Below are 16388 nucleotides of genomic sequence, written 5' to 3'. Positions count from 1 at the left end.
TCATACTGAGCAATTGTAAGGCTGTATTTCTCATACTGAGCAATTGTAAGGCTGTATTTATGCTTTTGTATTAGTAATTTTGAAGTTTTTTTATTTAGCAAAGGATGAGCCAGTGATATTTGAAATGGCATTTGCAGAGGAAATCCGTCATGTTTAATGGAGGCTGCCCAGGAAGGTAACACAACTGCCATTCTCAAATTAAATATATAAAGAGAGAGATATTTTTGTGATGCCGGGTTTCCAAGGACTAGTTCATTCCATAGTGTTCAAGTAATGCTTTAGTGGTTCTTGCTGACTCTTGTTTCACTTCAGTTACTTCCAGGATTTCCATTTTATAAACCTCTTTTAATCATTGCTATAAAAATTCGTTCTGAGTTAAAATTCAGTATATAGCTAATATTCCAAGAAATAGCAAAGCGTGCCTTCTCTTATTCCCAGCTCCCCTCCGTGCTGAAAATCCAGTTTCTAACTCTTTCATTTGCCAGTTATGGGAGGAAGGAAGGGTGGGAAGGAGAGAGAAAAGACAATCAGATAAATTGATGGAAACTTGGCTCCTACTTCAAATTCAGTAGTTGTAGGTATCTGTATAAGCAAAATAAAGCATGGGTAAAGATTCTGACTGCTTGTAGTATGGCTAGATCCTCTGTCTCCTTTCTGCTCCTCCTTTCCTCACCTCCTTTTCCAGCTCATTCAACAATATGCTTTGTGCTTTTGTCTCTAAGGAGTGCTGGCCTTACGTCTCCATCCATCCCACGTTGTGGTGCAAGAACCACAGACTAGCACGAATGTTCTTTTCTCTCTGAAAACCTGGTAACACTCTTTGGGCAGGGACTCCTTGAAAATCGCTCTCAGATAAATGTATGCTGCTGGGCTGATAGTTCCTAACTCAGCTCTGGATTGTCTTCATCATTTTTCTTTAACGACCATTGGTTCTTAGTGTCTGAATAGAGATGTTTTTGTGGCTTAGGTTGAGAGTAGATGCTTTTGAGATTTTTCAGCTGATGCCTGCAATGGTAAAAGTCTCATTAAGAGATATCCAGAAAGGTTAAAATCAGCATCTGTGTAGAAAAGACTATTTTTCATGCATGTTTCCAAAGGGCAGGCTGTTTAGATTAATTAAGTAATGTAAAAAACATTCCCACTAGCAAGTCCCCACAGTTCAATTTTTCCAGCAGGAGACCAAAATTATGCACCTTCTTTCTGAGGTCACTGCCATAATTGCAGCAACATACATTTTTTGTAATAGCTTTTCCTTTTTAATAGACATTTAAAAGTAGGTAATTAAATATGGTTGTTTCATACATATCTCCTGAGAGGAAACCTAGCAGTATGATGAAAATACAAGTGAATAGGAAGTAATAAATGTCTACTAAAAAGGACTACATTTTGACTCCCTAAATAATATTGCTTGTTAATTTTGACTCTCAGAGTGATAACATGGAGATTCAGATGCATGCCATACTACACAAAACTGGATTCCACAATATTTAAATTGAATGAGCTGTTGCTGAAAGTGTTACTGCAGTCAAAAGTACCACCTGCATATCTCAGAGACAGGCAGTCATGAAATGTGGCATGTAAACCAGAAGTATAACCTTTTGAAAATTGCATGCTCTTGCTTTTCTTTTCAGGACCTTTCTTTTTTGGCTCTCTTTCTAATCTTGAAACTCTTTTTGCTGGTCTTAATCAGTGGGCTGATAGACTTATGTTGCTGTCCCAACACCTCAGTCAAATATGTTGGGTTTCTTATACTGGACCCACAAGCCTATATTACAGGTCATGTAAAACATAAGGTGACAAGCCTCTAAAAATTAAGAGTTTGCATTAGCACAGGTTGAACTTAAGCACTCAGAATTCCAGATGCTTGTCAACCTACTGAAATATCTTTGACCATCAAAACTTGGGTGGGTACTGTGTAGGCAGTGACTACCTGCTCAAAACATCAGCTGCCTTGTGTCCAGTTAGGCAGCAAAGGAGCAACACCTCCTTATCATCTAAGTTTTCAGACCTTTTTGCTGTTCCTGGTCCCAACTAGAAAGGTACAAGTCTGAAAAAGAATGTTTAAAAAAGGCAAATAAATTCCACAGGCCTTCTCAAACTTTGGATGGCATCTAAGAGGTTACACTGCCATAGCTGGTTCATTCCTGTTTGTTATCACAGTGACGTCTCTGAACTCTTAGCAATAATAAATTTGCTTCTCAAAAGCCTTTCAAACTCTCATAGAGGGAAAAACAAACTATAAATCAGTAATCAAAGTTAGTCATTTCACATGGCCTGTGTTACACTGTGATGTTATGATTCTCCTTTTCTTATGTAACAATAATATTACAAGAACTGAAATAAATATAATGAAGTTCTTTTCCTCTTAACAAATTCCCTAGACTTTGTCACTGAGTTGCCTGTGAAAATTGCATACAGGATCATATGTGTTTCTGCTATGAACATTATCCCTTCTTTCTACCACATTAACCCAAAGAATAACAGAGTGGTTTGAGCCTAAATGAATTTACAAAACATACGTACAGAATTCTTCACAAGCAGTTTTACACCACCTGGGAGTGTAAGTTAGCTGTCCAGGCTTCCTCAGTAGTTAATGGGGAAGAAAAGATACATTTAAAGTGAGATCCTATCCTGGTCTAAGAAAAAGTCTAAGGTAGTTGGGCTGAATGCCGTCTGAATGGGTTCCTTTATACTGAGCTTAAATAACTGTTATGGGTGAGACATCTCATTTCAGCAGGCTCAAGTTCAACAGATCCCACTTTGGTGTGATAGGAATGCTGGGATTTAAGGGTAGGGCCTTGAGAGAGCATCCTTTGTTAACTCTTTTGTTTTTTTCCTCCCTGAAGTTAGAACAGAAAGATTATTAAAAATGGTAACAAAACCAAAGTTCAATATATGTGGAGAACTAAAGTCTGCCTCCTGCCCTTCTGCAGAAATAATACTTCTTCACTGTAAGACGTAGAGATTTGGGACTACAAAGCAAAGGACCTGTAGCTCTCCTTCAATAAATATCTCTTCTGTTCTACTTTCTTATTTCTGAAATTTGGGTAAACACAGATAAATAAGAATTTGGCTCTGAGCTGAACTTAATTATTTTAACTGGTAAGAATATTTGAGAGAAAAAATAAAAGAAAAAATGGAGTAATACCTGAGGGTTGTTAACAAGGAGAGATGATAGTTTCCTCAACTCCTCTAAGATAGAGACTAAAAGGTAGATAATTATTGTTTGTGAGAGGTCACCAGGATGTGCAGTGAGGGAAAAACTGTAATGAACCATAAAAGCACTGCCTGTTGAGGCCATGATTTTTAGTCTCCAGCAGAATTTTCAGTTCCCAAGCTCATCTTTTGATGGGCTTTTTTTTGTGGAATGGGGCTGAAGAAGAGCTTAGGTAGTCCTCCAAAACATGAGGAGAGCCCTCAGCATATCTAGAAAAAGACAAGCTTGTGATTTATATACCACAGCAGAAATAAACTAATGAACTAACTAATGAACTGTACATGTATATGGGTATAGAATAAAAGAAAAAATATTTTCCTTGTATTGTCTGTTCTTGCAGGATAACCAGTAGCACTGACAAACTTTGTTAAATTCTTTTCTCCTGTATACCACTATATTTCAGTGAAGACAAACCTGCAAAAGAAACATAAATAGTTCTGATCATTCTGGTTTGGGGTGGATCAGAATTTACAATCTTCAGAGGTATTTCAGTGGCCATTGTATTTGAGTGCACTGCTAAGCCTGATATTCAGATTAACAAATATGGAATAAAAAAGAAGCTTTATATTGGTTCCAATTGTAAGTTGTCATGCCTTTAATTACTTGAGTGACTGATTCAAGATAGTTTCCTCTCTTGTAAGAAGATTAATGTAAATGCCCTTTTAAAGTGATTAGTCTTATCTATTATTTCACGTTTTTACAGAAATGAACTAAATATTTTTCTAGCCATGACTTCAGATGTGCTGTAAAAGATTATCTTACAAGATTGACAGCAATAGATTATTTTCAACCAAGCAGTGAGCTCCAAGGTAATTTGGTGAATATTTTGGAAGGCTTATAGACAATTGCCCCACAGATTTAACTCCAAAAATCAATTGTCAGTGCTAAAAATATATTTATAGAGAGGCACATATATATATGTGAGGTATACCATGTATAATGACCATTCTTTGATGACCTTTAAATTATAGCTGAAATGAAGTGTTTGTATATTCCTGCCATTTGTGGTATGTATTTGTTGGTCTAAGGTTTACTCTGGATAAAACTATCCTTAAAACACTCAACTCTATGTTATATCTCTGAACCTGTAGGTTAATTCCACGTGGTTTCAACTTCAGCCCTTTAACAACAAATTATTGTTTATGTAAGCTGTCAAATCAGCACACGACAAGCAGCTGCAGAAGAAGAAACAAGCACATAAACCATAGTGAGAAGCATAAGGCTCCCATAAGAGACTAGTCTTTCCTTTTCTGTATTTTGTCCAGTAAGAGTGAGTTATTCATTACAATCAAGATAAAGGTCCCCCAGTCCTGCCATTTCATCTGCAAGTTTGTTGAAAATTAAGGCTCAGTGTGAAGCCTCCAGAGAATTATTCTGAGTTAATAACACCTGTAAAGAACAGAGATTTCACTGTGAAGTAAATTGCTGTGTGATTGCCCACACATCAGCAAAAAAATTGTAATTGGGAGAAACTGAATATTTTCTCTGTGTTTAACGAGTGAGGATTATTGTGGAGTGTCATTTTACGTTAAGTAGCAGAGTTATAATTTAGAATGTTTCACAGCAGCTGATTGTGTTTGTTTTAACAGTGAAATTTCTTCTCTATGAGAAGACTTCTATTGCTGTCAGCTGCTATTGCAGCTTTATGCAATACACATTTAGAAACCTTTCTTAATCTTAGGCAAAATTGTCAGAGACAGGCTTTAAACTATGGATTTTTTCCCCCCATGATTTCTTGTGAATTTAGAAGTTGATACTTTCCCCTGCCTAGCTGTATCTCATAAATAGCAAGCTGAGTTATGATTTTGATCTCTACATCTGTTGCATATGCATACTCAGCAGCTCCTTGGACAGCAGTGGAAACTACCTAAAGCATACTAGTTTAGTTTCTTCCAGATGTTTCAGGAATACTCTCATAACTAACATGAAAAATTCAGGTGGAGCTCCTAAATTAAATTAGATATTATTATCATCTATCCAAAAAAGGACAGGGAAAGGGAAAAGGTAAAATTGTCTTGTCTCCACATTGCCCTGCATTGTTATAGGCCGAGGTATTATGGTCTGCATTTTCCACAAGCCATGTATTAAGTTTGGAGCAGGTTCCAGGCTTCTCCCTGATGACAAGAACATAACTCCAGCACAAAATGGGCAAAGCCTGTATCATTCAAGATAGGTCTTCATGGAGACCCTCAGACAAACCTCTCTGCTTGTCCTTTGAAGAACACCAGCTCTGGTCCACAGGCCAGGTATCCTCGCTAGCAGGACATAGTTCTGAGCTCAGTAGATTGCACAGAGATCATTGAGCATTGGTTCAGGCAGGTTGTCATGCTAACATGGCTGGATGTGCCTTCTGTGTGGGAACTGCTTGGGCTCTGCCTCCTCACCTCTGGGCAAATGTGCTTTTGTGACTTGCAAAGTTACATGCCTTCATCTAAATCACATAGCACACTTTATTTACATGGTCACGGTCTCTGAGCCTTACTTACCAGCAAGCTCTTTGCTCTAGAGAATATACTTTTAAATGTATGCACTGAATGCTGCCAGGAACTTGTTGGTATAGTCTTCTGTTCCTCCCTGTTAATTTCTTGCCACCCTTCTAATTTCTGTCTTACAGAGAAAGCTCAAGTGCTTGTCTTACTGAGCTCAAATTTAGAAATTTAGGATTAGTCATAACTGTTAGGTTGGGGTTTTTTCTTTTTTTTTCTTTTTTCCTAGTTGTAACAGGAAAAAAATTGTTAAAGAGTAAGGGAAGAGGAGCATATCTAGGAGGGTGACAACTGGTTTCAGGTGTATATTCTTAGTGCAGTGAAAGTTGCTTCAGTGAATTCTTGTTATGTGACTTTTATGGTTATTGGAATAAAATGTCCCTGGTGCCGAAGGCAAAAACAGAAGAGGCAGGGAACTCAGGACTTCATGACTGTGTTAGACAATAACATGTAGTGGGTGCTGCTACTACAGAAAATAGCTGACCTGTTCTTACTGCAACACAGCTATGGGCTAATATAACACAGGTTCATTTCCTTGGATCAACATGGGATGGATTAAAAATAATTTGCTGGGCAAGATGAGGCTTTTCAGGCTCAGATAATCCTACTGCCTGCTCCAGAGGTCACTGAGAAGTGTGATGAAATAACAATTTCTACTGATTGACTAATCTTCCTTTTCCACACCACCTCAGAGTGTTTCCCATTTCCACTTAAGATCAGAACAGCAGGTAAGCAGATTTGTCTGTAAAAGTCCTGCCGTGGGCTCCATCTTCAACCTTCTTGTCTCTATGTCACTGCTCATGGATCATTCTAGAGTTTAACTCAACTATTACAGGACTAGGGGAAGACTTAGTGTTTGGCCTAGGGCTCTAGGAAAGAGGAAGCAGGTGTATTGTATAAGCAATACACCAACATCCATGCAACATCTATGCACTTGTCAGATGAATTTATCTGCTCCAGGCGTACTGCTCTAAGAATGTATCTTTAAGTATATATTCATCTGACATATTATGTGTCTGAAATGTGATGTCAGTTTCTTTTAGAGAAGAGCTTCATGACATAGGGAATGTAACTATGAGGATGATCTAGCAACACCGTAGGATCCCACGGTGTGAACCAGAGTACCAACTAACAGCATCAAATTGAGCTAGGTGCCTTGTAGTGGGAGTTACCCCTGTCCAAGAGAAAAATGAAAGAGGCAGGGAGTTGACTGTCATTTTACAGAGGAGGAAGTCAATGCACTGAGAGATTTGTGTACTGAGAAAGCCAACGGTAGGTCAGAGGAGCAAAAGTGGCAATATGAAAAAGGCATTGTGCTAGGGGTTTCTAGTCCATGTTTCAAACAGTCTGTGTCATGTACAAAGTTCAGTTGTTTCAAAGCTTTGCTTTTCAAAATGTGACACCCATGGAAAAATAATAGCCAAAATTCAAAGAAAGGAACCCAAGGTATGCAAACCAGACTCCCACTTGCTTGAGTTCAAAACAATGTTTTTCTGTTGCTGCTCTGTTACAAATATGTACCTGAATGTAGATGCTTGTCTTTGAATTATGTTATTAACATGTCCAAAATTTTATGGGATTTTTTTTTTTTACAGGGAGTAGCATCTATCTCAGCATTTGAGCAATTGTTGGAATTTAAATGTTGTAAAAAGAGGAAACAAGAAATAAAAATAATCTGGTTTTCTAGGTTGTCCTGGGGCCAAGAAGAATGAGTTTCTAACTAGTGTTTTGGATGCATTGTCTACGGATATGGTTCATGCAGTCTCTGATCCATCATTGTCTTCTAGCCGGTGGGTTTCAGATCTTTTTTTGTGTGCCTTTAAAAGGATTATGGCAGTGTTGAATAAATTGTTGAGGGCTTTGAGAAGTAATTCTTCTGTCTTCACAGAGGGTAAATTTTCAAGAACCTGTCTAGGAGAGTTTACTTTAAAGTTATCACTGTTGACTATGTCCACTGAGCAAAGATGCACTTGATAGCTGAACTGTCAGCAGCAGCACAGCTTAGAGTTTATCTGTAACTGCTGCTCAGGCTTTTCCTCATGAAGGTGTTCTGCCTTCCTGACTCATATTTTGCCTAGATTCTTGTAAAAGGAACCAATGCTATCAGAAGTCACAGGTAGAATTAAAAATGCTTAAGTGCTGCCAAACTTCGGAGGTGTACAGGTCAAGTGCTTATCATCTGAAACGGAGGTGGCATTTATTGTTATAGCTTGCCCTGTAATTCAATATATATTTAGGTTTTGTATCTCTAAAAGCATCTATCATGAGCTGTAATTGAAGCCTAGGCATTTGGTACTGCTGACTGTTGACCTGCTTCAGTTGGGTATATTGCACGTTTGATGTGTCTGCCGTCTATGAAACTGTCTTTTTCTCTTTTATTTCTCTCTTCACTTTTCTCTGTTTGAGGAAATGAAAGGGGAAAACACTATTTTCTGAGTATGGTGCTGACCTCCACACAGTTTCAGAGAGTTAACTAAGAGCAGATTCCATTCTCTAGTGCAAAATTTAGGATACAGTTGGTCAAAGTGAAAAAAGAGATATCCACTACAAGAAGCTAGTGGCCAAAAGCAGGGGAGTTTATATAGCAAAGCATCTGACAGTGATTTTACTGTTCTGAAATAAAGGTATAAACTGAGGTTTATGTATCAGAATTAAGAGTAAAGTCTTACCCTTTTCTGTTTCAGGGTTTCAGAGCCTGATCCAAATCATACTCTGGAAGAGAGAGTGGTCCATTGGTATTTCAAACAGCTAGATAAAAATTCCAGTGGTGACATTGGCAAGAAAGAAATCAAGCCATTTAAGAGATTCCTAAGGAAGAAATCAAAACCAAAAAAATGTGTGAAGAAGTTTGTGGAATACTGTGATGTGAACAATGATAAGTCCTTGTCAGTTCAAGAATTAATGGGCTGCTTGGGAGTAACAAAAGAAGAAGGTAAAGCAAAAACAAAGAAATGCCATAGTAAGAACTTTTTCAAACTATCTTTTTCACTAGATCCTTCAAAGCTGATGAAGTCCAATATTTGTTTATTCCAGAAGTATATAAAACAAAAGAATAAACCTGTCTGCAGCTAATGCAGCTGTTCCTTAGGGCACAGGGCAGGAAAACTCCTTCTGTGCAGGCAAGTCATTGCTTTGCTCCAGGAGAATCAAAAAAATTCCACTTGATTATGTACATTAAATGTATTACAGTAGGAAAACCAAGAGGATATGATAACATTAACAACAACAGTTGTCAAAATGCCAATTTAATGTTATTATGATGCTGTGTCCTGAATTAGTGGAAGTATCCCACCTGTGCTTTTTGGATTCCTGCTAGGAAGGAAGCACATTGTTGAGCTTTCTAATGACTTCTCATTTCTCAAATGTGGTTTAGAAATATAGTGAGGAATGTGGTCATCTGCCAAACAGGTGGAACAACTGCTAGTACACAGTCACCTGACTTTGCTGCCAAACTGGTAGAAAGGGGAACAACTAACTACAATCTGTAATGGTCCCTGCAGAGTTCAACCACGTAATTCCTGAAATTGAGGAAGAATTAAAAAAAAAAAACCATTATAGACAACAAGACTACATTCCCTTACTGTACAAAGTTGTAGGAAATGAACCCAGGCAAATTGTTTTGTTTATCCGAGACCTTAAAATGAAGCCAAGGCAATAAAATAAAGATGTCATAGGAAATGAAAAGCAAGTCCACTGGGAAACTGGGAAATGCAGTCAGAAATAAAATGGAATAGCTCGATGTTGTACTAATAAAGTAAATTGTCTATGGCTCACAGAAACAGATCTCTCAAAACAAATATATCAAACCCAGGATTTCTTTTTCGTTTGTTTGGTTTGGTTTGGTTTGGTTTGGGTTTTGTTTTGGTTTGGGTTTTTTTAATATAATGCCAATAATATAATAATACATAATAGCAATACCTTGCAATATTCACTTAGATAACGGAGGTAAAAAGATGCATATGAAAGTGGATGGCTGTTACCTTTGTGCTATAAATGTGGAATACTGAAACAAAACATCTTTTTCATTTACGCTGTTTGGCAGACTAGTGTTTTAAAGTGGAGGCCATTATGGTCACTTCATCAGTAACATCCATGCCAAGACACTTCTGTCCTGATGCAGCTGGCACTTCTTGATATCTTATTGTAGATGAAATCTGGGTCCAAAATCATTGTCCCATGACATAAAGGAAAGCTATAAAAAGACTCAAAGCAAAACAGTTTTTCCTGTGCCCATTCCTGTGAGACAAACCCAAAGATAGGAAAAACTGCCTGGTTTCGAAAAGTAAGTTGTAAGATTCATGAAATTATAGGAAGATCACACAGTGAGTTATCTAAACTTAAAATTATATTAATCATAACTGGAGATTTTTAACAAAGCTTCTTCATAGTGAACAATTAGAACATTCAGGTTTGGAAGGGAAAAGTGCTTCAGAACTTTTGCAGTCGCAAAAAAATTCTAAATTAAATCATTTGGTTGCTTTCCTAGAAATACAGACTTCTAAAGACAAGACAGTAAAAATTGCTTTTGTTGGAATATTAACATTCTGTTTCGTTTCTCCTGCTTGATAATCAAAATTTGCTTTCTGATTCCTTTCCTTTCACTTGTAGAAAAGAAATCAATTGCCACTTCACTACAGCTAGAGTTATATTTTGAGGAAGAGGTGAGACCCTGTCACCTGATGTGTGAGAGCTGAGATAAGGAGAGTGGCTCTGCACCATTCTGTGTGAGTCCTAGGTGACTGGTGAGAACCATCTGAAGCAATATAAAAACCAGATTGCTACAAAAAGCACTTTCTTGGGGAAAAATAGTTGCTGCAGTATTTTTCAGGGTCCAGTTTCATATGTTTTGTCCCAGTGCAGCTTGATTGACTAGCAAACTGTCATAGAAAACCAATAGAGTGAGTTTCTTACTAACCTCTCAGATTTGTTTGTCAAGTTGAATGGGCCAGCAGATTTGTGTAGCTATTTTTTTTTTCTTCCCTATTTAGAGCACTGTCTTGGATTTTCCCACTGAGAAACTTAAAAGGCAATGATAATCTTTTTGTTTTACAGATTAAACGTGAACAAAGTCTTTGTCTCCTAAAGCTGTTCCTGTGCAATACATTTAAGCAAAGTGAATACTTTCCGGACTCTGCTTGTTTATGTTTCTTTCTCAACAGGGATAACAGGCTATGTTTACTGCTAAAGATTTAGTAAGTTTGAAATGCTTGACACTGCCTAGAGGCAATATGTCCTAAGCAAATGTAACATACTAACTGGCAAGAGATGTTGTCATTCACCTTTAATTTAATTCCATGATAGGAGCAACACATGTATTGAAGGAAGAAAAAAGTCAATGTTTCATTGAAATATCTGAAATATTTTATCACATTTTTTAAAATCTGTGCAGTCACCTTGCTCTAAAAACCACCTTTTTGGGATGAGGCCTTCATTTCTTTAGGATGCTACATATAACTTCATATTTTAACATTTTCTCTTCCCTCCTTTAGCGGCCCCTAAAACCAACACAGAGAGCACTTCATCCAGCAGGCAGGTGGGTACTGAGAAGAGCAAGATCTCCATTCCAGCCTTGCCCAGTTGAACTTCTTGGGATTTTAGCAGTTATTACAGCTTCAAACTATATTCCTTTACCATTCTGCAAACTTGCCAGGAAAACGTTGAGCAGCAACCCAATTAACAAATTTGACTTAAGTTCTAAGGAAAGCTTAAACAGTCAGCTACAGGTGTGGAGTAAATGTGGAGAAATGTAAAGTGGATTAAGGCTCCGTGTGGTTGTTCCTAGTAAAGTATAAACTGACATATATGTTAGTGATAATTAGATGATTGTAACTGAACCCTTGTATGGGTCTTCTGCATTCCTGAATGACAGCATTCCCATACACTTTAAAATATGCACAGCTTTATCTTCATTTATCTTTTACTTTAACTGAATTCTGTTAACATTCCAGTATGTCACACTATAGACACAAACAACATTGTTTGAAATTGCTCTTTTTAAACAGAGCTGCGCATTTCTCATACCCAGTAAAAATCTGTACATTTCACAAACACCATTGAATTATTGTATGGTGGCTTTAAACACCTTTTAAAACCTTAGTGTTGAAAAAGGAGCTGTCACTTTCAAATGCCTCTGCTGGCTGAACAAAATGATGCTGGAGAACTAGGATTTGCATCAGTCTGCAGGTGTATGTTAAAATTAAAATTGGTTAGGTTTGAAGAATGATTGTCACAAATAATAAGTAAAAAGCCCTGATAACATAATCTGTTATTTGTTTCCGCATTGATTTTCTGCAGTCTTGGTTTTGTTTTTCCAAGTAACACCAATGTATGTTATTCATGGAGTTTTAGCTATTCTGGGCATTCAGAGCCGCAGAAGGCACTAAATCAGAGATTTAAATCAAGGAAAAGTACACATTGAAAAGGAAGAACTGAAGTAGAATTTCAGGAAAAAATGTTAAAAAGGGGTTTGTGTGTGTCTATTTATATAACAATTAATCCTAAAGATTCCATTTTCTGGGCAACATGGGCACAACTTGTTAGCAGTTTTTCATGAGTCTGAAGAAGGACTTTTGAGTCTAACAGTTTTTTGAATGGTCTAGTAAAAGAATCATCTTCATAACATTCTTGCCTTAGTTTCATATTCTTTAGAGCAATTAAATGATTAATGTCCACAAAAGCATCAGTAAATGATGAATTTTTTTAAAAAAACATTCATAGAAACGTATTATAAGAAAGCTCAGGTAGCCCTAGAGCTGGGAAAATAGGAATTTGGCTAAAAATATCCCCAAATCGTAGTTGTGGTCAGTGTCTTCCCATCTGTCGGAAAGCTAGATTGATTTGTTAAAAACTGAACCCAGGGTAAACCTCCCCATAGGCCAAGAGAAATCTTCATCTCTTTCTTGCTAGTTAGTTTGTTACTTGTTTTATCTCTGATTTGTTTGATGTTACGTTCACACTTCCTAAGGCAAGCTCAACATTTGTTGTGGGTTCTACCAGAGACCTCCTACATACCTTTGATGGAATATAAAATATTCTCACAGCTAGTGGGATGTGATAAGTTTCTGTTTGTTTAAACAAATGTTTGTGGTCTTAACTTTTCAAGTTCACCCCACAAGTCACTTCTGCTTTAAACAAGGCAGCCTGAAAACAATTATCCTGTTGGAACTCAAAAGTATTCAAAGGGGTTATTTTAATTATATAATGGCAATTACTGGCACACGTGCATTGCACTTGAAGCATGACAAGCCCTCTCCCCTTTCTTGTAAACTGATCCTGACTTGCAGAATCTGCAATAAAAGTGTCATAGAGCATCTAGGGGTTTTAATTTTGTCCAATAATTTTGCTGACTTGGCACCAATTATTTTAAAACCTATTGCTGACAAATGATAGCCTTAAATTAAGGCATCATTGACTCAGCAAACCATCTGTTGGCAGTTTCATATACAAATATTCCAAGGCTGCAAGTGCAGAAGATGCTTTCATCACAGAAGTTTTCACTTGAAAGGAAGGTATTGAAAAGCAACTGGGCTGGGTTGGAGCTGCTCAAAAGGAAACCACCCATCTAAAAAGGAGCGATCAGATTCCATGACTCATGAAAGGGCACTCAGGAGTTCATTTTCTATGTGTTTATTTCAGCTGTTTGTTTATATATATGTTTATGTGTGCCTAGGCATGTATTCCTGAATATTTTTTCCCTTTGTGCACATCTGTATGTGTACACGTACAGAAAATCTACTGAAAGAAAGCAGGTATAGAGACATATACTAATATGCTAACTGAGTCTCAGCTGTAGTAGCTTTAGAAGAAGTCTAAAGTATAAATTTAAAGAGGCCATAAGTAAGAAATAGTAAAGATGTTGCTCATACCCTTGTTTGTAGATGCCATGAAAGACTACAGGGCAGGGATTTTTCTTATTCCTCGTGAATATTTATGCAGAACTGTTGTTCTGATAGTGGCATGTAAACACTGCTAGAGATAAATGTTTGTACTTGAGCACTTGAAAACATCATTAATAATGTAAATTTTTCCAACTTTCTTTCAGCAAGTTTCTAAGAAGCAAGGGTGAACAGCTTACTGATCAAAGGCAGATCTCTTTGACATGTGGGAGGTTTCCTCACCAAAAGGCAATGAAAACAACTGTAGTATTTGCACTTTGTACTTAAAAATGTAAATTCACTTTGTAGAAATGAAATATTTAAACAGACTTTTTTTTTTTTTAATCTGTGAAAATGTAATGGCTAGTTTTGAAAAATTATCACATACAATGTATGTGTATTCTTTTGTTGTCTGAAATATGTAAAACGTTTTGGGAGATGTAAAAGTTTGCATTTAAACCATTTTAAAGAAAAATAGCTTTTTTTTGGAAACAGTAGCCTAGAAACCTGATTCTGTGTATTTTGGTTTCAATAGTATGCCTTGTTTTTCTTAATCAATACTGTCATTTAAGTAGAGTTATGCTGAGAAGTCTACTGTAGTCTCAATTTTGTCCAAGCAATGTTGTGTGTTTCAGGTTTGCAGGACTGAGGGAAGCGTGTAACTTGCTCTCTACTTCATTTTGCAGTGTTTAACTAAACAGATTTTTCACTGGAGGCAATGTTTTGTTTCATTTTGGTTTTATTGTTGGTATTGTGCTTTACAAAGATCATGCAATGAGAATGCAACCACTAATGGATTCAAAAGAGTTCACCTATAATTGGAATACTTGTAGAAAAATGTATCCTTCTATCTATTTTTGAGGTGCCTTCCATTGTAAGTTTTGGTAGGAGTTTTTCTCGTTTGTTTTCACTTCTGTTATTAATACAGCAAACCAAAGAGGAGTGAGTTGAACTGTAACATCACTCCAGTCTGGTTCAGCCTAGGCCTAAAAGCACATTTCTGTCAGGAGTGCAAAGCAGGAGCAGAGTTTATATGGGTCAGAATTGTAAATCTAACGATAAAGAGACAGGGAAGGCTAAAGAGATTGTTAAAACTTCTCTTCCCCTACACCTGGCTGCTCTTATCAACTCCTTGGTTGGCCTTGGGGTCCACTAGAGGTAAAGCTGAACAAATTATGAACAGTTGCCATCAGGAGGGGCTACTCACATCGCCCCTACCTGAGACTTTTTCCTTGTGGTCAGAAAGAATTTCTCACAATTTTTCATATCTTCTCTCCCATTTTTTCCCCTGTGCTTTTTTGTGTGTGTGCCTGAGCAGAATAAGAACTTTTGGATGCACATTTAGAGCAGGGCGCCCAAGTAAAACAGTTTCAGTTCTTGAACAACTGTGAGTTACAGTCAGCTGAGTTGATCAACGCAGTGGTAGATGGACTGCTGGCATCTAAGAGCTGACATGACAAGGCAGGAATTTTGCAAAAAACAGTGATTTCATTCTGGTTTGTTTAAATAACATGGGATCTGACATGTGGCAAGCTAATCATAATAGCAACCTGGATTGAGCTTATACCTGGAAAAGACTTTTTTTTTCAAATAAAAATGTTTCATTTAAATTTCAACATATGCTAAGCAATAGGAAGCACTGTATGCAGTGGAATACTACCCCAGAAATTGTGTACTCTAAGCTTTGGCAGCAAGAGGAACCAAGATGCAGCTATGTGTTATCTTGTATTTTTGTTTTAAAAAGTATTTGTTATTCTTTTATACTGTTAAACTTTGAATTTAATCTTCTTTATAGATTAAAGATCACTATGTTATCAAACTGTACTGGTGTTTTTTCTTTTGCAACACAGCCATATTTGGAAGCAGATGCACACAGTGGTGATTTCACCACTGCCTTGAGTTGACAAGAAACCTCATGACCTCACATTGTGTCTGTCTTCTTTTCTTCCCCTGCCCCTTTATTGAATTTTCTCCTAAGATTGTTCCTGCTTTATTTATACCATTGCTTTCTCAAAACAGTGAGGCCAAATCCTTTGCTGTTGCTATCTCTGAATAGCTTCAGCTTTGTCTCTTGCATCTTCTCAATAGGTAGATAGGAATCAAACCTTTTCCCCTTGGTGTGATCTTTTGGGCAACTTTCAATCTGACTGGAAACAATGAGGCAAGAGGCAAACCCTGAGAATACTCAGCACTTGGTTACATGGCCACAGTATGGTTAGTAGCAGCATTTTGTGAAAAGCATCTAATTCCATCACCATGGCCTTCGTAGCCAATGCAAATCTAGTCAGTCAAATATTTTGCCATGTCCATGGTTTGAAATGACAGCTCATTTAAAGTGGGAGGGTGTGTAAGGAGGCCAATTTGGACTAGACACTTATTTATGTAATAAGTAGCCTTATACTCTTATCAAAACACAAGTGCCATAGGCATTTTTTTAGGTATCCAAAGAATTCTACAACATAGAGTCATTTAATGACTACAATGACTGAAATGTGAGGTATTTCATCTTCGTATATATTTCTGTGTCATCGCATTTATTGTTCATTTCAATTTTCTGGCCATTACACCACTTGGCTATAAGCAGCACTGAGTTCTTGTAATGCCAGTTAGAGTCCAGATCCCTAACTGGAACACAGTTAAAAGCCTGCCAAATTCACCTTGGGTTCCTGTATCTCCCATATATCCACAGTGTATTTAAACTTAGATAAATCCTGGCCCTTCTAGCTGGATCCAAGCACAGCCATGATACTAAAAAAGGAATCCATATGGATAGACCTGTGGGGTCACAGTACAGTACCAGCATTTACTTAG

General features: G+C 37.2%; 1 protein-coding gene across 1 annotated transcript in view; it reads left to right on the top strand.

Moving 5' to 3' along the window:
* Positions 1 to 14154, top strand: part of SMOC2 (SPARC related modular calcium binding 2) — a gene marked incomplete at its 5' end in the record, with an annotated part of 95959 nt that extends 81805 nt beyond the window's left edge. The window contains 4 exons of the mRNA XM_008942633.1: positions 7391 to 7493; positions 8388 to 8635; positions 11193 to 11236; positions 13745 to 14154. Of these exons, the coding sequence (XP_008940881.1) occupies positions 7391 to 7493; positions 8388 to 8635; positions 11193 to 11236; positions 13745 to 13768 (419 nt within the window). The remainder of the gene's footprint in view (positions 1 to 7390; positions 7494 to 8387; positions 8636 to 11192; positions 11237 to 13744) is intronic.
* Between the last annotated feature and the right edge of the window lie 2234 nt (positions 14155 to 16388).

Source organism: Merops nubicus, unplaced genomic scaffold (assembly GCF_000691845.1).
Source record: "Merops nubicus isolate BGI_N331 unplaced genomic scaffold, ASM69184v1 scaffold13116, whole genome shotgun sequence".
Classification (NCBI taxonomy): Eukaryota; Metazoa; Chordata; class Aves; order Coraciiformes; family Meropidae; genus Merops; species Merops nubicus.
The sequence above is the reverse complement of the archived record's forward strand: the minus strand, read 5'-3'. Positions and strand labels throughout refer to the sequence as shown.